The 16,950-nt window shown below is 41.2% G+C and overlaps 1 protein-coding gene and 1 non-coding gene across 7 annotated transcripts; both read left to right on the forward strand.

Annotated features, from left to right (window-relative positions):
- The first annotated feature begins 295 nt into the window (after window positions 1-295).
- LOC139624173 (ubiquitin-associated protein 2-like) lies at window positions 296-16,373 on the forward strand. Of its 6 annotated transcripts, none has more exons than XM_071483047.1 (30): window positions 296-429; window positions 1,845-1,982; window positions 2,256-2,333; window positions 2,480-2,590; window positions 2,769-2,925; window positions 3,260-3,337; window positions 4,453-4,516; window positions 4,789-4,877; window positions 5,151-5,203; window positions 5,445-5,509; window positions 5,698-5,929; window positions 6,042-6,300; window positions 6,460-6,597; window positions 7,112-7,248; window positions 7,756-7,994; window positions 8,302-8,551; window positions 8,703-8,742; window positions 8,992-9,118; window positions 9,358-9,415; window positions 9,674-9,893; window positions 10,159-10,250; window positions 10,696-10,746; window positions 11,000-11,078; window positions 11,394-11,594; window positions 11,930-12,100; window positions 12,828-12,932; window positions 13,024-13,056; window positions 13,396-13,469; window positions 13,749-13,940; window positions 15,486-16,373. In XM_071483047.1, the coding sequence occupies exons 2-30, from the start codon at window positions 1,887-1,889 to the stop codon at window positions 15,579-15,581; spliced, it is 3,585 nt and encodes a 1,194-aa protein (XP_071339148.1). In that variant the 5' UTR covers window positions 296-429; window positions 1,845-1,886; the 3' UTR covers window positions 15,582-16,373. The 6 variants fall into 6 exon arrangements, with proteins under 6 accessions (XP_071339148.1, XP_071339150.1, XP_071339151.1 ...); XM_071483049.1 differs by having other exon boundaries at window positions 10,699-10,746; XM_071483048.1 differs by lacking the exon at window positions 296-429 and adding an exon at window positions 639-661.
- LOC139624811 (small nucleolar RNA SNORD121A) lies at window positions 4,551-4,633 on the forward strand. The gene has a single exon (XR_011691756.1). It is a non-coding gene; the product is annotated as a small nucleolar RNA SNORD121A (small nucleolar RNA).
- Window positions 16,374-16,950: the final 577 nt, after the last annotated feature.

The raw sequence follows: 16,950 nt of genomic DNA on the forward strand, positions 1-16,950 counted from the left end.
TTCTTCTATTCTAAAGTCAGTCTCATGGGCCTATTACTCCTCCATCAAAGAAACTCACATAACCTGTTTTGGCTAAAAAAAACCCAAAAAAACTCAAGATAGACGACAGTTAGAGCATACCAACTTTTTATACCTTATATCATTTGAAAAAATAAATCTGTGCTGACTTCAACTAAAAATGGTCAAATCGCTATATTAACTCTTAGTAAAGACTTAGCATTTCCCTAATGCAACGACCTGGAAACCTGCTGAAAACTTTACAGCGAAGCGCGCTCCCGTACGTGAACGCGTACGTTGGGGCACGGCGTTGAACCACCTGACCAGCTCCTGGGTTTTGATTGGCTGTGTCGGCGTCACAACGTTGAACAACGGCGCGGTGGGTCACGTGACAGCATCTGCTGCTGCTGGCTGAGCGAAGCGTGTTAGCAGGTAAAAGAAAGAACAAAAAAAACGTGGAGCTATTGTTATTTAAAGCCGCTTTTGAATCGCCCAGTCGTTTTATCGTATAATTTTTAAGTGAGTTTAAGGAAACTGTTTGGTGGATTTAGAGACACCTTTCGTTTTGTTCGGTGGTTAGCTAACTAACTAACTCGCCAGCTAACCAGCGTTGTATCCGGACTGTAGCGCTGCATTGTATGCGGACGGGCCGTTCACATGCCGGGTCAGTTAGCATGCTGCTGGTTTCTGCCGTAACGTTGACGGGCCACGCGTTTTTCGACAGGTTTTTTGCACCCACATACCCGTGTTAGAGCCACAGTGCTAAAATAATGGACACCGACCGTTGGAAATGTTAACGGCGTTTTTTCGTTTCGTTTCGGTTAGCATGCTGCTAACCGTTGCTAAATCTGCGACTTGATTTAAGTGACTAACGTTAGCTTTTCTTTTGGTTTATACAAAAGGGTACATCTCCGTACTCGTCACATGTGTTTATTTTTTGTTCCTGCCTTGGTGGGGCTGTACTAACAGCGGTCAGATAAACTTATTGTGCGCCTACATTCCAAATATCTTCCAATAGAGTAACTGCTTTTTAACGGTAGGAATCGCACACGGAACAAAGACGAGCGCTTAGCTTGGCTAAAGCTAACAGGAGCTAGTTGACGCTAATGAACGTTAGCCAATGCGGCTCATGTTTCCGTTTGAGCTTCTTGTAACGTTCACCAAAATAATATTACAATTCAGTCACCACTTACAGTATAATACAGGCGACTGTAAAACACTGACAACAATAGCTACATTACACAATCAATGTTAACAGTTCGTTGCTGTCAGCCAACATACCATTGTCAATCAGTAGTAATAATCACAGCCGGCGGATCGCGTTTGTTTTGTTCCCATGTTGATATATTGTCAGTTGGTGGAGTTATTAGCTAATAACCAGCTATTGTGTTTAATATAACACAGGGCAGGTGTTTTCTTTCGATTTCCCTATTCATCCTGTGGCTTGGCATAAAGGTGGTTTCATATTACTTTCAATCAAATACCAACTGGCTGACGCTATCCCGACGTCGTTGACGGGGGGAAAAAGTGTTAAAATTCATACTACCTATAATAGATGCTGGTGGATATTCGCTGTGTTTTTGTGTGGGAGACTGAGGAAGGGTTGTAAGTTGACACCCGGACAGTCCCCTCTTGGCTGGCTAAATTTAACCAGTGAGGAGGGGGGCGACAGATGGGGTTATAGTCTTACATGGTATAGTTGACAACAGTGAGACACGGTCTGCTTATATTCAGTGTACTGTACTGGCATAGGACATGTATTCAGTATAATATTTTACCAGGAATTGTGATGCAATGTATTCAGCTGTTTGACTTTGACTCTGCCCCCCTCTTTCTCTTCCCTCTAGATTTTTCTATTTTGTACATACATTGTTTTGTATATACTGTATATGATGACTTCAGTGGTCAGCAATCAAGCCCGGGGAACTCGGGACAGAATGCTGCCCACCACCACACAAACAACACAGCCACAGAAACAGATACAGGTGGGTCTTCACCATTATATGTTCAGAGTTGCATCCAAGCCTACTCAAATATAATGGTAATCTTTTTTTAAGATGCCTCGTTTAGTATTGAGTTATCATACTGATATTGAAAGTAAAATGTGTATAGAATGTAAAATTTGATATCACACTATAAAATGATTTTTAGGCCATGACATCCTACATGGTCTACCTTCACCAGGATTGTAGTGTCTTTCATGAAAATTAAGCTAACTACCATGTTGTATTGTTTCTTATGGAACTGTTTGTTGCCAGGCCACAGCAGAACAGATTCGTTTAGCCCAAATGATCTACGACAAAAATGATGCTGACTTTGAAGACAAGGTCAAACAGGTAATGTGTTTGTCCACACACGTTTAGACAAATTAATTTTCTGGATCATCAGCATATTGTCCTTGAAGGCTTGGACATGGGAACTCTTACAATGTCATGTGTTGATATAACTCAATGTTGTGTTTTTCTGTTTTGCACACTCACAGCTGATTGAAGTAACTGGGAAGACTCAAGATGAGTGCATGGTAGCCCTCCATGATTGCAACGAAGATGTAAACAGAGCCATCAATTTTCTGCTGGAGAGCAACTCTGACACAGTAAGAGTCTATACACAAATCAAATTCATTTATACATAGGGTGCTTGTGTACACATGTCATATGGCAAGTCCTCTGGGTTTTTGCAGAGACTAAATCACCATGAATCATGCCAAATTTAAACCACAATATATGTCCCCTTTACTGAGTCAAACTCATTTGGATGTTAATGCCTGTCAGAACTCCTGGGAGACTGTGGGGAAGAAGCGGAACCTTGGGAAAGAAGGACCCTCAGAGATAAAGGAGAGCAGGGAGAAGAAAGGAGGGGAGAGGGAGGCCAGTCGTGGACGTGGGGGCTCCAACAGGAGGGGCAGAGGCATCAGTCGAGGGCGTGAAGGTAGGAAAGGGACAAAAAATGTTAGTCCTGTCTAAGGATTGGAGAGTCTGAATTCTGTGGATGAATGCTTCTGTCTCTGTTCAGTGTGTTCGCTGTATCCCCGACATTGATAATTTATTTTCGTACTCATTTACACGTCATACTTTGCTAAAAGAATGAGTGTATGGAATCATCAGTTGACCGTATCTATGATTTGTTTTACATTTTGATTTCTTTGTGGGTTTAATTTGAAAAGGTTCAGGTCTTTCTGCCAGTATAAACTGCAAGTTCAGTATTAATATTAAAGTTTTTTATGTCTTAATTCCCATGTCCCTATGGTTCTTTTGGATCCTAGGTCGGTTGGAGGAGAATGGGTTTGAGGTGACTCCTGGAGAGAGAGGGGGTGACCGTGGACGCAGGGGGCGAGGCAGAGGTGAGCAATACGGAAAATGACACACCTTTTTAGTATATACATTGGCATCTTGTTAGCAATAACTGCAAAATAGTGGTAGCTTTAACTAACAGTAACCGAAATTTTGTAAAAAGCTCCTGCACCATTAATCTCAAGTTTGTTTGCTAAACCAATCAAACAAGCTAGATCATAATGGGTTTATAGATATATATACGCCGGTAGTAGACATTTAAAACCTCCGTTTTATAGATGTCTTACATGCTTGGATATTTACTTTGGGTTCCCTGACAGTCCACCATTTGCACAAATATGTCCATATATTTAGGAGAATTCTAATATTGGCTGTTTTTGTTAATCATGATCTTTGGATAGGGCATTGGCTCAGATGTCACTGTGCATGTTTTGGTGATGTAGCTGGAAACGTATCTATTTGTGTCTGCAGGCGTTTAGAGTAGTGGCGCAGTGAACATGTGTGGAATGTGCTTAGTCCCTGAAGCTCTGTGTGTGGGGGGGTTGTCGTTGATGATACATAACTAGATTAGAGAAGGTGGGAAGGACTAGAATCTGATTCGATTTGTAGGTTTTCTTCATAACAACAAATGACCTAAAGATAGTAAGGTTAACCTAGTTGCGATTCAGAAGAAAAAGTGTCAGATGGCCAGTTATTCCTCAAGTGGGGAGAAATGCACGCCTGCAAGATAATATTTGTCCAACAACAAATCTTTCTGGTTATTTAGACTTAACGCAGCAAGGCTGTTACCTCCTGGGCCTAGGTTTTTACAGGACAAATATGTATGATACTCTGGTTATGTTGACTATGACTGTGCATTGCATTACTTGTGTACTTGAGTACAATTCTAAAGCAATACTACATAATTGTAAAAAAAAATTCCGGTGTAAAGACAGGATAGAAAAGAAACTTAGACACATGTATGCACATGTAGTTTTAAACTATTAGAATATTTTCTAATAATTGAGAGGGATCAATGACTGAAATGTTGCTTTCTCAGTAATTGTGTTGCTGATAGTGCGTGGGAGTTTGATACTGTCTTTGAAAAAAAAAAATGCTTAATGAGGAGTTAAGGCTGAAAGGACCAGTCAGCCAGGGGTCATCTGGTTGTTTTGTTTGTCCTCAGGGGCAGGGGCTCGTGGTAGAGGAAGAGCAGCTGCTGGTAACCGGTTCTCCTCCCAGGGAATGGGGTAAGAATGTGTGTTCAGTATATGCCTGAATTAGAATTAGGAGGTGGTGATGTTTATTACAAGCACATATCTTAAAATCATGTGTGGAAATAAACCAAGTTTCTGAATCTCCTACTTAAAAAAAACAAAAAATTAACACTTCCAGTTTCATTTTATTAGTAGCAACAACAGACCAGCCAATTTTCTCTTTTGTTTCCTTTGTTTGCTCATCTTCCCTCCATGTCTCTCCACCTTTCCTGCTTTGTCTTCTTTCCACTGTCTACTTCTTTCAGCACCTTCAATCCTGCTGATTACACGGCTAACTCTGGAGCTCGCCAGGAGACATGGGAAGGGGACGGCAACGAGCCTGCTGAGGGAACTGGTAAGGAATATAAGAGAACAAAAGATGACACATTTTGATGTCATTTCCTGCTTTTGCTGTACAGTGGCTTAAATCTTAAAAGTATCAGCATTGTCTAGTGTTGTTTTCAGATTACTAGGTTCTAAATAAAAGCAGAATTCTAGCAGAAATAAGCAAACAAATATACACAATGGATTCAAGGGGTTATAATTTTAGTGTCATATTAAAGCAATTAAAGGGTATATTTTCTATCACTGCTTTTGGGCAATTGATTTTTTTTCTCTTCTGTTTTAGGAACATGGGGAGGCAATCTGGAAGACTGGAATTCAGAAGACTGGAATGAGGATGTAAGGCAGACAAAGTTTTTTACTTGAATTGCTTTAAATCCGCACTGGCTTGTCATTCCTTTCTGACGTTAACTTAGCAAGTAGTATTAATAGTCAGTGTTTTTTTTTTTTGTTTTTTGTTTTTTTTTGCGGTGTAATTATATCAGTGTGGCTCTGAGTGGTTGTTAATATACAATACAGCACATATGCCTGTATTAATCCTATGGATGCCTGTCTATGTACTTCCTGTCCTTTCTTACAGTTGTCTGAGACCAAAGTATTCACTGCCTCCTCTGCTCCAGCAAACCACATCACACCTGGACACAAGTAAGCCATCCTGTCTGAAGTCCAGTGTTTAGAACACTACAGAAAACATGCTTTATTTTGTAGAATGATATTTTATTTAATCTGTGCTGTTATCTCCTCTTTGTCCATCTTCCTCCCCAAACCTGTCATTTCTCATACCCTTTACTTCTCCCCATCCTGCCATTCTCTTGTCTGCTGCTTCTCCTCAGTGTGGACCTGGCTAACCTACTGCCTAAGACTGGAGGGGCTGTAGGGGGTTCCATGGACTCTGACTTGGGGGCGATAGTTGATGGCCCCTCAGCTGAGGATTTGGGCCAAAGCCTGGTGTTTACCAATTCCCACCACAATGGACGCACTGCAACACACAGCTACGCACACGCCACAGCTAACAGCTATGCCCATGCCGCCTCTGCTAGTACCACCTACGCACATGCTGCACTGGTACAGACAATGATACTTATCCACATAAACCTCTGTCTGCAAACACATGCTCCTACACTCTGCGATATGGTATCAGTGTATTCAGTTCTTGTTTTTCTTCTCATCCTCTCAGTCTTCAGTCCTGGGTTCTGGTTTTGGCTCTCTGAATGCACCTAAGCCGACACCTGTGTCTGACATCAGGACATCAGAACAGCTCAACGGGCCTCGGCTTGGTCAAAGGGCCAGTCAGACGTTAACCACTGCCTCCAGCAGCAGCAGTGTTTCCAAAGATGCAGGGCTGCCTCTGATGCAAAGTCCTGCTCCTGCCTCCTCTCCCTCTATGGACATCAAGGCTCAGCGAGTGGACAATGGCCCTGTTCCTGGCCAACACAGTAAGTTTATCTCAAAGTAAATAAGAAATCCAACACTGAAATTTAAGACATGACAATTACATTTTAACTAATGGTGGTCAACAACATCAATGTAAGAGGTACAGTGTGCTGTTGTACAATAGTTAAGTGAATATTTGCATTTATTCCCATTCTCCTCAGTGGAGATAAAGCTTCAGCCAGAGCCATCAGCAGTGCTCAGCCAGTTGGCTCAGAGGCAACAACAGCCCACCATCCTTCCCACCACAGAGTCTCTGGGCCTGTCTCAGTCCCATGCACCACAGGTCCCCACACCACCAGGTAGGTCTGCAGAACAGTATCATGTTATGCTGTTACAGTTGTGAAAGTCTGCATAGCATATCACTCGACATTAGTGCTGCAACTTGGCCAATTCTTTTCATAATCTTGATAATTACTGGATTAATTAGATAAGAATACCAGCAGCAGGTACATGACCCACTCAGCTGTTTAAGAACCAGAACAACAGAAATGAGAACAAATAGTTAAATACCTGCTGCTTTGCTTGTGGACTGTAACCACATATGAAAACTTTGGGCATATTCAGCAAACAGTGATACTAAAATAATGGTTAGAGAGCTAGTCAAAGTAAAGTTTTCAGCACACAAAATAGTTACAGAAGGTAGAGCTTTGTGTGCTAAAGAGTAGCGAGAAAATTTTCGAGTAGTGAGAACACTAACATTATCTGTACAGTAACATGGCAGTATCACCATCTTCATTGCTCTTGAAATTATTTTGATCCAGTTTTGTTGTGAATGATCTTGTGAATGGACCTGCCACCATGAATGTCCTTCAGGTCATGAGTCCTCCGTTCCTCCTGTAAGAGATGGCGCTTCTCCAGGGGTGAAGCTGCCTGGCATGGAGCCTCCCATCACAGAACCCCCTCAGCGGCAGCTAAAGACACAAAGACGCAGAGTACCTCCTCCCTCAAAGGTATGCTCTCCGTCTGAACTGTTTCAGATGAATAAAATATCTTAACCTTAACCTTCAAATCAAAAGAGCAACATTACTTGCAAGACAATAAAAAATAAGTTCTTTGCCATCACATGTCTGACAAGACAAGCCAGTACTTGTTATGTGGTAGGGACAGACTGAAAAAGTAGTTTCTGAAATATGTAAATTCCACTCCCATAACCTCGCCTCTTACAATCAGAAATATCTTGTCAAAAACAAACAGACAAAAGATAGAAGGTGCAAATATAAAGTCCTTTTTCATTTAACACCCCAGTTTATATTGTAAAACAAATAAAATTTGACTTGAATGTTTTGACCCAACATGGCTACTAGACAGTTTTTGTGTGTTTATTTTTGAATGAAAATAACTCCTTGCATACATTTTACCAGATTGATTGCCATGATTTAAATATTTTACAAAATTCAATTCAATACAAATTCAAAATAATCAAATTGATTAAATCTGTTTGCCTTTTTGTCTGTCAGATTCCATCATCAGCAGTGGAGATGCCTGGATCGGCAGATATATCTGGCCTGAATGTTCAGTTTGGAGCTCTTGACTTTGGGTCTGAGGCTGTCAGTGGAACTGTAGAAATTGCACAGATGGAGTTGGCCAGGGAACAAGCCCCTGCTCAGGCTTCAGCTCCAGCACCCATGTCTACCCCTACTGCTGTTCCTACACAGCAGCCACAGAGCAGCCTGTTCTCTAAGCCAGGATCTGTGAGGTGTGTGTGTGAGTTGTTTTAACCTGGTGTTTTAGGCACTGGTTTGTCTGTGTATGTGAGGAATTTGTCATTTATAATTTTGTATATCTAATGTTTTTCTGTTCAGCATGAGATCTTGGCAACCATTCAAGATGGTGCCATGCAGAAAGCAGAGCACTGATTGCTGTCATGGGGACAAAATTTGTCAATTAGCTGAAGGGTCTAGAGTGTTGATGTTTTAGCTAAGTTACAACTTGAAACTGCTTGCTTCATCTATGTATATTTATGTGTCTTTCCCCATCTACCTTTCTTGTGTTCTTGTGAATAGTGACCACATGAGCAGCTTACCCAGCTTACCCCCAACTGTATCAGATCCCAGCTTCCCCTCACCATCTTTGGGCTTACCCAGTGCCACGCCCTCACCCTCTCTGGGTCTTCCCAGTGCAGCTGCTCAACCCTCTTCTGCAGCCCCTACCACAGCCAGCCGTGTGGACAACAGTGGCCCAAGGTCCCTGCCACCGCATCTTGGCTTCTCTCAGAGCAAAGATGTCACATCAGCTGCTGGTGGAACTCTCACAGTAAGAATAAACCTTTTATCTCTATGCATAAGGGTCTTAACAAAAGAAAGTTGTAGACCATTGATGTCCTCAGTTATTTCTCAAAAGTTGAGAAGTGTCTGACAAAAAGCTGAATGACAAAACTAAGACTTTGAACATTTCTTCCTCATAGAATGGCTACGGTGGGATGAAGACACAGAGCACACAGGACAGTAAGTACTCTTAGCATTTCCAGTTCCAGAGAAGTGGCCAGTAATAGAAAATAATATAGTGAGTATTGATTGTTAAATGCATCTGGCAGTGAAAGTTGAGGTTTGATAAAGACTAGGCCCTACTTGACGTGTGTTTATTCACGTTTATCTTGTTTCATCATTGTATTCTTTCACTATCAGTTTGTGACATCAAACTGAAAATTTACACCAAATTCACTTTTCTGTGTTTTTTTTTTTCTTTTAAACCAGCTACTTCATCGTCTAGGACAGTGAAGACAGAGTCTCCTGTTATGACGAGTGACAGTGGCCCTGGTCACCACATCCCTTCTCCTGCAGTTACACCTTCCCACTCAACCTCCATTCCCTCACTCAGCAGGTAAGGGATGTTCAGGCACACTGTGATATATTATACTGATTCTTTTCTCTTGTTCTTTTTTCACATGAGCCTTTTATGTCTGGAGATGATGATGGTTACAAGCACATATCTTAATCCGTTTATGTGGAAATATTTTTCACTGAGTCTCCCATCCTCCTGTTCATGGTTCCTGGGTGATGTGTTTTTGTGGCTTCATCAGATTTAAGAAGGTTGACGGAATCACTTTACTCTGTTTCTAGTCACGTGACCAGTACTCACTCATCTGGATCGGCCCTCACCACAAGTTCCTCCCTGACGGTATGTGTGTGTACTCACATGTACACAGATACAAAATTCTTGTAACATCCCTCTGCTATTTTAACTAAATAACCATAGAATATTTGCTGAAAATTGGAGACAGATGTTATGCAACAGGATCATTTGAATGCAGAACTTTCTTGTCCATGATACTCTGAAAATATATATTTTTCTTTTTTATGAAGACATCCATGCCTTGACCTACAAAACAGTTGCTATTTCCCCTATCATACGCCTTCTCTTTTCCTGTGTCACCAGATAAGTAACGAGGACAGCAGTAGCAGCAGTGGCAACCTCCATGCCTTTTCATCATCTAACCAAGTTGTTAATCCAAGTCTGTCAGCTCCCCTGGCTGTCAGCAGCTCAACCACCAATGGGCTTCACCCATCTGGAGCACCAGGACTAACTCCTAACGGCACAAACACAGCACTATCAGCTTCAGGGAGCCGCACAGCACCCCTGCTCACAACCACCTCTGGTAGGTTCATAGTCCACACATGTATCACATCACTGTGACACAGGAATTGATGTACAAACGATTTGTTTAATTTGAAAAACTATATTGTCCTTAAATACAATTCTTCATTATGTTGTTCACAAATTTCAATCATTGTAAATATATTGAGGCTATTTTGACAAAAACCAAGACTGCACTAATCTATCCAAATATACAAGATGACACATCACTAATCAAAAACTCAGTTATTCTCACTCACTTAAGTCAGTTCCTTCTCCTTCCCCAGGAAAAGCTCCTCCTAACTTGGCCCAAGGAGTGCCGCCTCTCCTGGCAAACCAGTACATCATGGGTCCCGGTGGCTTGCTCCCTGCTTACCCGGTAACTATACACTTTCCTAATCATTTATTTACTTATTTGTGTATTAACTAGTCCCCTGGCTTTTTTTTAAGGGAAAGAAGGGTTGTTTCACTAAAAATAGATGGGGTTTGGTCTGCCTCAAGTGACTAAACCTACACAGTTGTTTAGTATCTTGATTAACCCCGCATTTAAGATGTGTGGATAACTGAATAAAGATTAATGGCAGTGAGTTAAATCCTTACTCTATAGAGCTTTTCAGTGTTGCTGATGACTGTGTTTTAGTAGGTTCTGATCAAACATGACATCTGTGAAACGCTCTGAGACACTGATAAAAGCTGAGCAGAACCAAAAACGGGTAGAGGATAATACTAAAATAGAGGTTTGCAGGCAGCAATGAGGTTTAACTGTGACTCCAACATAGTACTAAATCATCTGTTATTCTCACCTTTATTTTTTATTTCAACAGCAGATCTATGGATATGAGGACTTGCAAATGCTGCAGTCTCGCCTTCCTATGGTGAGTCTGTTGTTCATTCATGTACTGTACATATTACTTTCGTTCTAGGATTTTTACTAGATTTTGGCTCTCACATTTGTTTTCCTGTATATAATGTTTCTGCTACCTCTATTGGAGTAACCACTCCATCTTTGTCCATTTTTCTATTGCATGGCAGTGTCAACAAATTTAAAACAAAACAATAGGAGAGCACTGAGCCTGGCATGGCAGTTATTAGTTTTTATTTATTAATTTTTTTTTTTTTTTCCCCTAGGACTATTACGGGGTAACATTCCCTGGTACTACAGCTGCTATGCCTGGAAGAGATGGTCTGCCCAATAATCCATATTCTGGTAAATCAACTGGAGTTTCTGACTTTGTCTACTAATCTTGCATTGTTTCAAGATAGGCTGTCAACTAACAATGATAATCCTTTTACACCAAAATTAGCATCTGTTCATACCACTTTTCATGTTGTATGGTCATTTTTGCATTGGAGCATATTGAGTTGTTTTATGACAACATGGACGTTTTGACCTATTATTGATCATGGCCAAATTTGTTTAGTTTTTTGTTTTCTTCAATTTATTGGCTTCTTTACCAATTAGCCAGCTAACTGGCAATGGAATTTTAGTCTTCAGTCTTTTCTGCCATTGTTTTCTGTCCAGGTGAGGCAACAAAGTTTGGTAGGAATGACTCTTCGTCTCCAGCTCCACCAACCAGCCTGTCTACAGCTGGAGTGCAGTCGCAGCCCCAGCAGGCACCGCAGGGAGGGACACAGGGCCAGAGCACGGGACAGAACCAGGGTCAGCAGACACAGAACCAGGCCTTCCTAAACCCCCCTCTGCCCCCTGGCTATGGATACACTGGTAAGGCTGTTGTCCAAATTAATTTCTTATTAACTCATCCATGCACTTGACACCTCGTGCAAATTCCAGCAAATGTTGATAAGGAGGTGAAATTTGTCAGAGCACATGCAGCTGAACAAGTTTCTGCCAATAAAACCCAAACTTTGTTTACAGTATTATTATTATTATTATTATTATTATTATTATTATTATTATTACTACTATTATTATTATTATCATTATTTTAAAATTAAACAAAAGAGAAAATGTATTTTTCTAGTTTGTGTAGATACTGAAAACACTTGCTTAGCAATTTGTGTTCTTTGCACTAATTTTTCTAACTGGCTGACTTACAGGTCTGCCATACTATGCTGGTATGCCTGGGGTTCCTTCAGCCTTCCAGTACGGCCCCACCGTCTTTGTGCCTCCTGCTTCGGCCAAACAACCTGCAATGGGCCTGGCCAACCCCTCTAATCAGTATCACCAACAGCATCAGCCCAGTTACGGACAGCATGCATATGGCACAGGTAAGACTATTTGAACTGTGACAGCACAGGTTTATTTTAGTTACTGCCAAACAAACTATCACAGTACCACAGTTCGTCACAACTTGGTATGAAAAGTAGTTGAGAAGATTACTGGATCAACAGACACATAGACTAGTTATAGTGGGTTATCTAGCCAATTATTAAATGTGTTTTGCCGCTTAAAAGTAGATAAGTTACTGTCTTGTCTTTGAACACTATATTACTTTCAAACAATTTTTGATGTCTCATGTACAGCAACAGTTTGGTAAAGCCGTATTTTCCAAGTACAGTTATTTGGAGAAAAACAGAGTGTATGTACAGAGACCTTGGCAGAAATTAGTTTTGAAGAGTTTGGAGGGAGGGAAAAGAGAAGTCAACTTCCAACCCTTTATACATGTACACAAAATGCTGCATGTGCGTGTGGAGTTGGGCCTGTGTTTTTTGCTTGTGCTGCATGCATAGCTCAACCCCCCTGCTGAAGTTGGTCATGGCTCAATATAGACACAGCTGCCATTTTAGCCAGGTTTACCTTACTGCCTCTCTCTCCCATGCCCCCCTCTCTCTTCTCTTCCCGTCCTCTTTCCACTTCATTTTCTTCTCTTCACCTCATCTGTTCCCCATCTTTCTCTTCCTACCCTCTCCCTCTCCTCTGCTCGCTCTGCCTCCTCCTTCTGTATTCTCCTTCCTCCTTTCTTCTTCTGTACTCTCCCTCCTCCACCTCCTTCAGCCTTTGATGACCTGTCTCAAGCCCACGCTGGGGAGTACAGTAAGGGAGGGTACGGAGGCTCTGCCCAGTCACAGGCCAAGTCAGCGGGCAGCGGCCCAGGGAAAGGTACATACACAATACATGTGCGCACAATCTAACAACACACAGGTCAGTGGGTGTTTTCCTTTGGGAAAAACAAATGTACTCAAAATTGCAGATGATTCTACAGTCAAGAGTGTTCTGGAGAAAGGTGTGTATATGCATGTGTGTGAATGCACTTTGATGTGCACATAAATGGATACATGCCAAAACGTGAAAATGTGAGAAACATGCCTCTGCGCCTCCTCACTTAATATGCTTCTTCCTACTGGCCGGCCCCCCTCCTACTAACAGTGGAAATGAACATTCAGTGCTAAGTATTCACTCATCAGCAGTGAAGTGACACAATTGTTCTTTTTCCCCATTAACCCCTTGATTTTCCCCTCTTCTTTATCATTTTCTTTTTCCCCTTTTTGCTTTCCTCCCTTTCCTCTTAAATTCCAATCTTTTTCTTTTTCTTCCCTTCTCCCTCTCTTCATTTCCCTCTCAGCACCTGGACTGTCAGGGTCAGGTACCAGTGGAGGAGTACCTGACATGGGAGGTTCAATCTACAGCAAAACGCAGGTGAGACACTTGCTGTTCAGTCATATGTCTGTTTAGGTCAAGGCTTCATGCTCCTTCTTATAAGATAAGAGACTGAAAATCATACTTGAGTGACCTTTTCTGCACTTCATTTTCTTAATCAAAACAGTGTACACATCAACAGTACATCCTCTTGAGTAACCCAACATATTTGAATAGTCAGATTTTGACACGTGCATGATATGCATATGATTTATTTCTAAACCTACGCTATATGCATGTGCTAGAGTTAATCTCTTTTCTTCTCTTGATTCTCCTCAGTCATTTGACAAGCAGGGCTTCCACACAGGGACACCGCCTCCCTTCAGCCTACCTTCAGCACTTGGGGGAACGGGGCCCCTGAACCCTGGGGGTGCTCCTGGCTACGCCCCTGCTCCCTTCCTGCACATCCTGCCACCGCACCAACAGCCCCACTCCCAGCTGCTGCACCATCACCTCACACAGGACGGCCAGGTAAGCTGAAGTCTCTATTCATACATCAAATCCTACCCATGGTCTCACAAACTAAGTTTGCAAGTTTGGGTTATCTGTGCTTTTTCCCATTCCACACATTTTATTAGACACTCCTGTTTCCCAGGTGTTGTGGTTAGCTGAACAAACAAATGATGCTGTTCTTGTGCATTAATTTGCATGCCTGCAGTATAAAGCAACTATGTAGGTATTTTTGACCAAATTGTCCGAGAAACATTTGGTCCCAAGAACTAACAAGTCAGAAACTAAAAGTCCTTACGATGCAATTGTTTTTGCATTTTAGCCCAATCTCACAAAATGTGATGATTTCACAGTAGACCTAGAATAGATTAAAAAGTGACTTCGTTATTTGTACACAAGACTTCAAATGATCTTTTTAATTTACTGTTTACTATTTCCTGTTTTAATATACAACCTTATTTGGCAATTGCAACATATGGAAAAATTAAGTGGAATTTAAGTTTTGTTTCTCTGCTTCTCTTTTTAAGAGTGGCCAATGTTTAAATACTGTTTAAATGTAATAAAACTAAAAGGAATTCTCATGCCTATTAGATCATTTCAATGCTGACAAACACTCGCGCGCACACACTTGTTTGCATCTGAATGAAGGCTGTATCCATGTTGTTTTAGTTTTTAGGCTTTTGTTTGCTCTGCCAGTATTAATCATCACTCAAACTGAACCCTGACAATTCCTTGGCCATCAAAGTACCGTATTTTCCGCACTATAGGGCGCACTGGATTATAAGGCGCACTGTCAATGAATGGTCTATTTTCGAACTTTTTTCATATATAAAGCCCACCGGACTATAAGGCGCATTAAGCGAAACAAAACAGTCAGATAAGTCAGTCAAACTTAATTAAACGCGTTCACAATAACTCTCAACATTGTTCAAACGTTAATGAGCGTATTCACAATAACTCCCAACCTTGTTCAGTTGTAACACGTAAAAAAAACACAGTCTGATACCGCTAAATCAAGCGTTAGTGTATTCTCAAAATTGTTCAGTTATAACATGTAAAATACAACACAATACATTCATTTTTTCTTATGGTGAAGCACAGTATGTATTACTCTGCGACGCTCCTGACTACGGTAGCCGTAATGCTGCAAGCGGTGCGGCTTTGTAGTTTACCAAAGTCGTACTAAAACATTTTGACTGAGCGCCGTGTACCACAAAATCGCTTCGAGGTCAGTAAGCAAAACCCGAATTAATCCATATATAAGGCGCTCAGGATTATAAGGCGCACTGTCGTTTTTTGAGAAAATTAAAGGCTTCTAAGTGTGCCTTATAGTCGAGAAAATATGGTACTACCTTGAGAGGTATTTGACAGGAACCACACCCGAGGGACCAAAACTGGCTCTATAGGTTCCTGCAGTGGATGTGGTAGTGAAGTTTAGTCACTCATAAGGTTCTTTAGATGGTAATGCAGTTAAACTTCATGGAAATGTATAATTTAAAAAAATGTGGTTCGTTAGTAACTTGATTTTAAACATGATCAACAAAATTGGCTTCTTGTTCCCCGCAGGGTGGTCCTGGACAGCGCAGTCAGTCCAGCAGCATGCAGCAGAAAACCCAAGGCAGCAAGTCCAGCTATGGCAGCTCTCCTTACTGGGCCAACTGAGGAATGCTTCCCACTCCCTCCTCCCCCAAAAGGCTGTGTGTGTATGCGCGCGGGTGTGTGAATGTGTGTGTGTGCGCGTGTGTGTGTGTGTGTGCGCGCGTGTAAAGCTAAAACAAAAAAGCAAACCGAAAGACACACTACCATCACAGTGAGCAGCCTTGGGCCTCTTCGCCCTGCTCCCCCCACCTCCACAAGTCCTCATAAGTCTTTTGGGTTCTCTCTTCCCCCCCTTTTCAAAATTGGTTGTACATGTAAGATATTTATGTATGTATTTATATATATATACTGTATATGTAATAGTAGAACATGAAATGTGGTTGCTGCATTTTATTTTTGAAGGACTTTTTGTTTACTTTTTTCAAAACTGCAGGAAAAGATGTTACATTAAGACAGAATGAGATGATGGTGAGAGAGCGAGTAAAGAAGAGAACTGATCAAAAACCTGGAAGAAACCAGAAAAAGGAAAAGGAGAGAGCTATAGCACTGATTGCATATGAGGACATTTCAGATGGGGGTGGGGTTTATAATAACTAACTGCATCTGTCTACTCCTTGTTTTTTTTCTTTTTTTTTTTTTTTTATACATCCTGAATGACCGGCTCATCCCCTAAACTTAATTTTGTAGCTTCCTGTTTTCCCCTCCTGCCTCTCACCCTCCCTTCTTCTGGAGGGCTGCCTACTCTCCTCATGTCAACACCTCCCCTTTAAAGACAGACCTGTCTATCTAAATTTTATATTTTAATTTAATTTTAACCCTTATTTCCCGCGAAATAAAAGTTCTGAGCAGTTGGAACTCTGACTTCTGAGTCTTTTTATATTTGTGTGTGCACATGTTTCTTGACTGTCTTGGAAGTTCAAATGTAAGCTTTCTGATTTGAATTGTGCAGTGTCAGTTGGCAAATAATTGTACAGAAACTTAGCAAAGTCTGTCCAATATATGAAAGGTTTCTGTATACTAATTTCTGAAACCTGGTAACATGAAGAAAGATGTGAACAATATTTGGTCAAGCTTTCTGTGTGTGTAAGGTTATATTGGAAACTAAGTGCTTGCAAACTGATATGGGAAGCATATACAGCGCATACAAGCCCAATACATGGCCTTAGTTGTACATTATTCAGATACAGGCATGACTTTGGAGATTAATTTAATTTCTTTATAGTAATCTCAGCCAAGATTATTTTGGTGTACATTATGTTATTACTCAACAGAATAGTAATCACCAGCATAAACTTGAGGTTGACAGTTTGCAGAGGATAGGCCCTTCCTTGCATTTGCTCTTATTGATTGTAATGACTGTAAAATAAAAACTGAAATTCCAAACGGTTGTATTTTGAGAGACAGTTGCCATTCCTACAGGTTCATGTTTGAA

The sequence above is a fragment of the Trachinotus anak genome, unplaced genomic scaffold (genome assembly GCF_046630095.1).
Source record: "Trachinotus anak isolate AG129_WGS33_773 ecotype Australia unplaced genomic scaffold, CSIRO_AGI_Tana_v1 ptg000008l, whole genome shotgun sequence".
Classification (NCBI taxonomy): domain Eukaryota; kingdom Metazoa; phylum Chordata; class Actinopteri; order Carangiformes; family Carangidae; genus Trachinotus; species Trachinotus anak.

Excerpts from the sequence above, each read along its gene's own strand:
- LOC139624173 (XM_071483047.1), top strand. The coding sequence starts at position 1,887 with ATGATGACTTCAGTGGTCAGCAATCAAGCCCGGGGAACTCGGGACAGA. Across the intron at positions 2,926-3,259 it reads CATCAGTCGAGGGCGTGAAG|GTCGGTTGGAGGAGAATGGG; the intron begins GTAGGAAAGGGA and ends TTTGGATCCTAG. Across the intron at positions 3,338-4,452 it reads ACGCAGGGGGCGAGGCAGAG|GGGCAGGGGCTCGTGGTAGA; the intron begins GTGAGCAATACG and ends GTTTGTCCTCAG.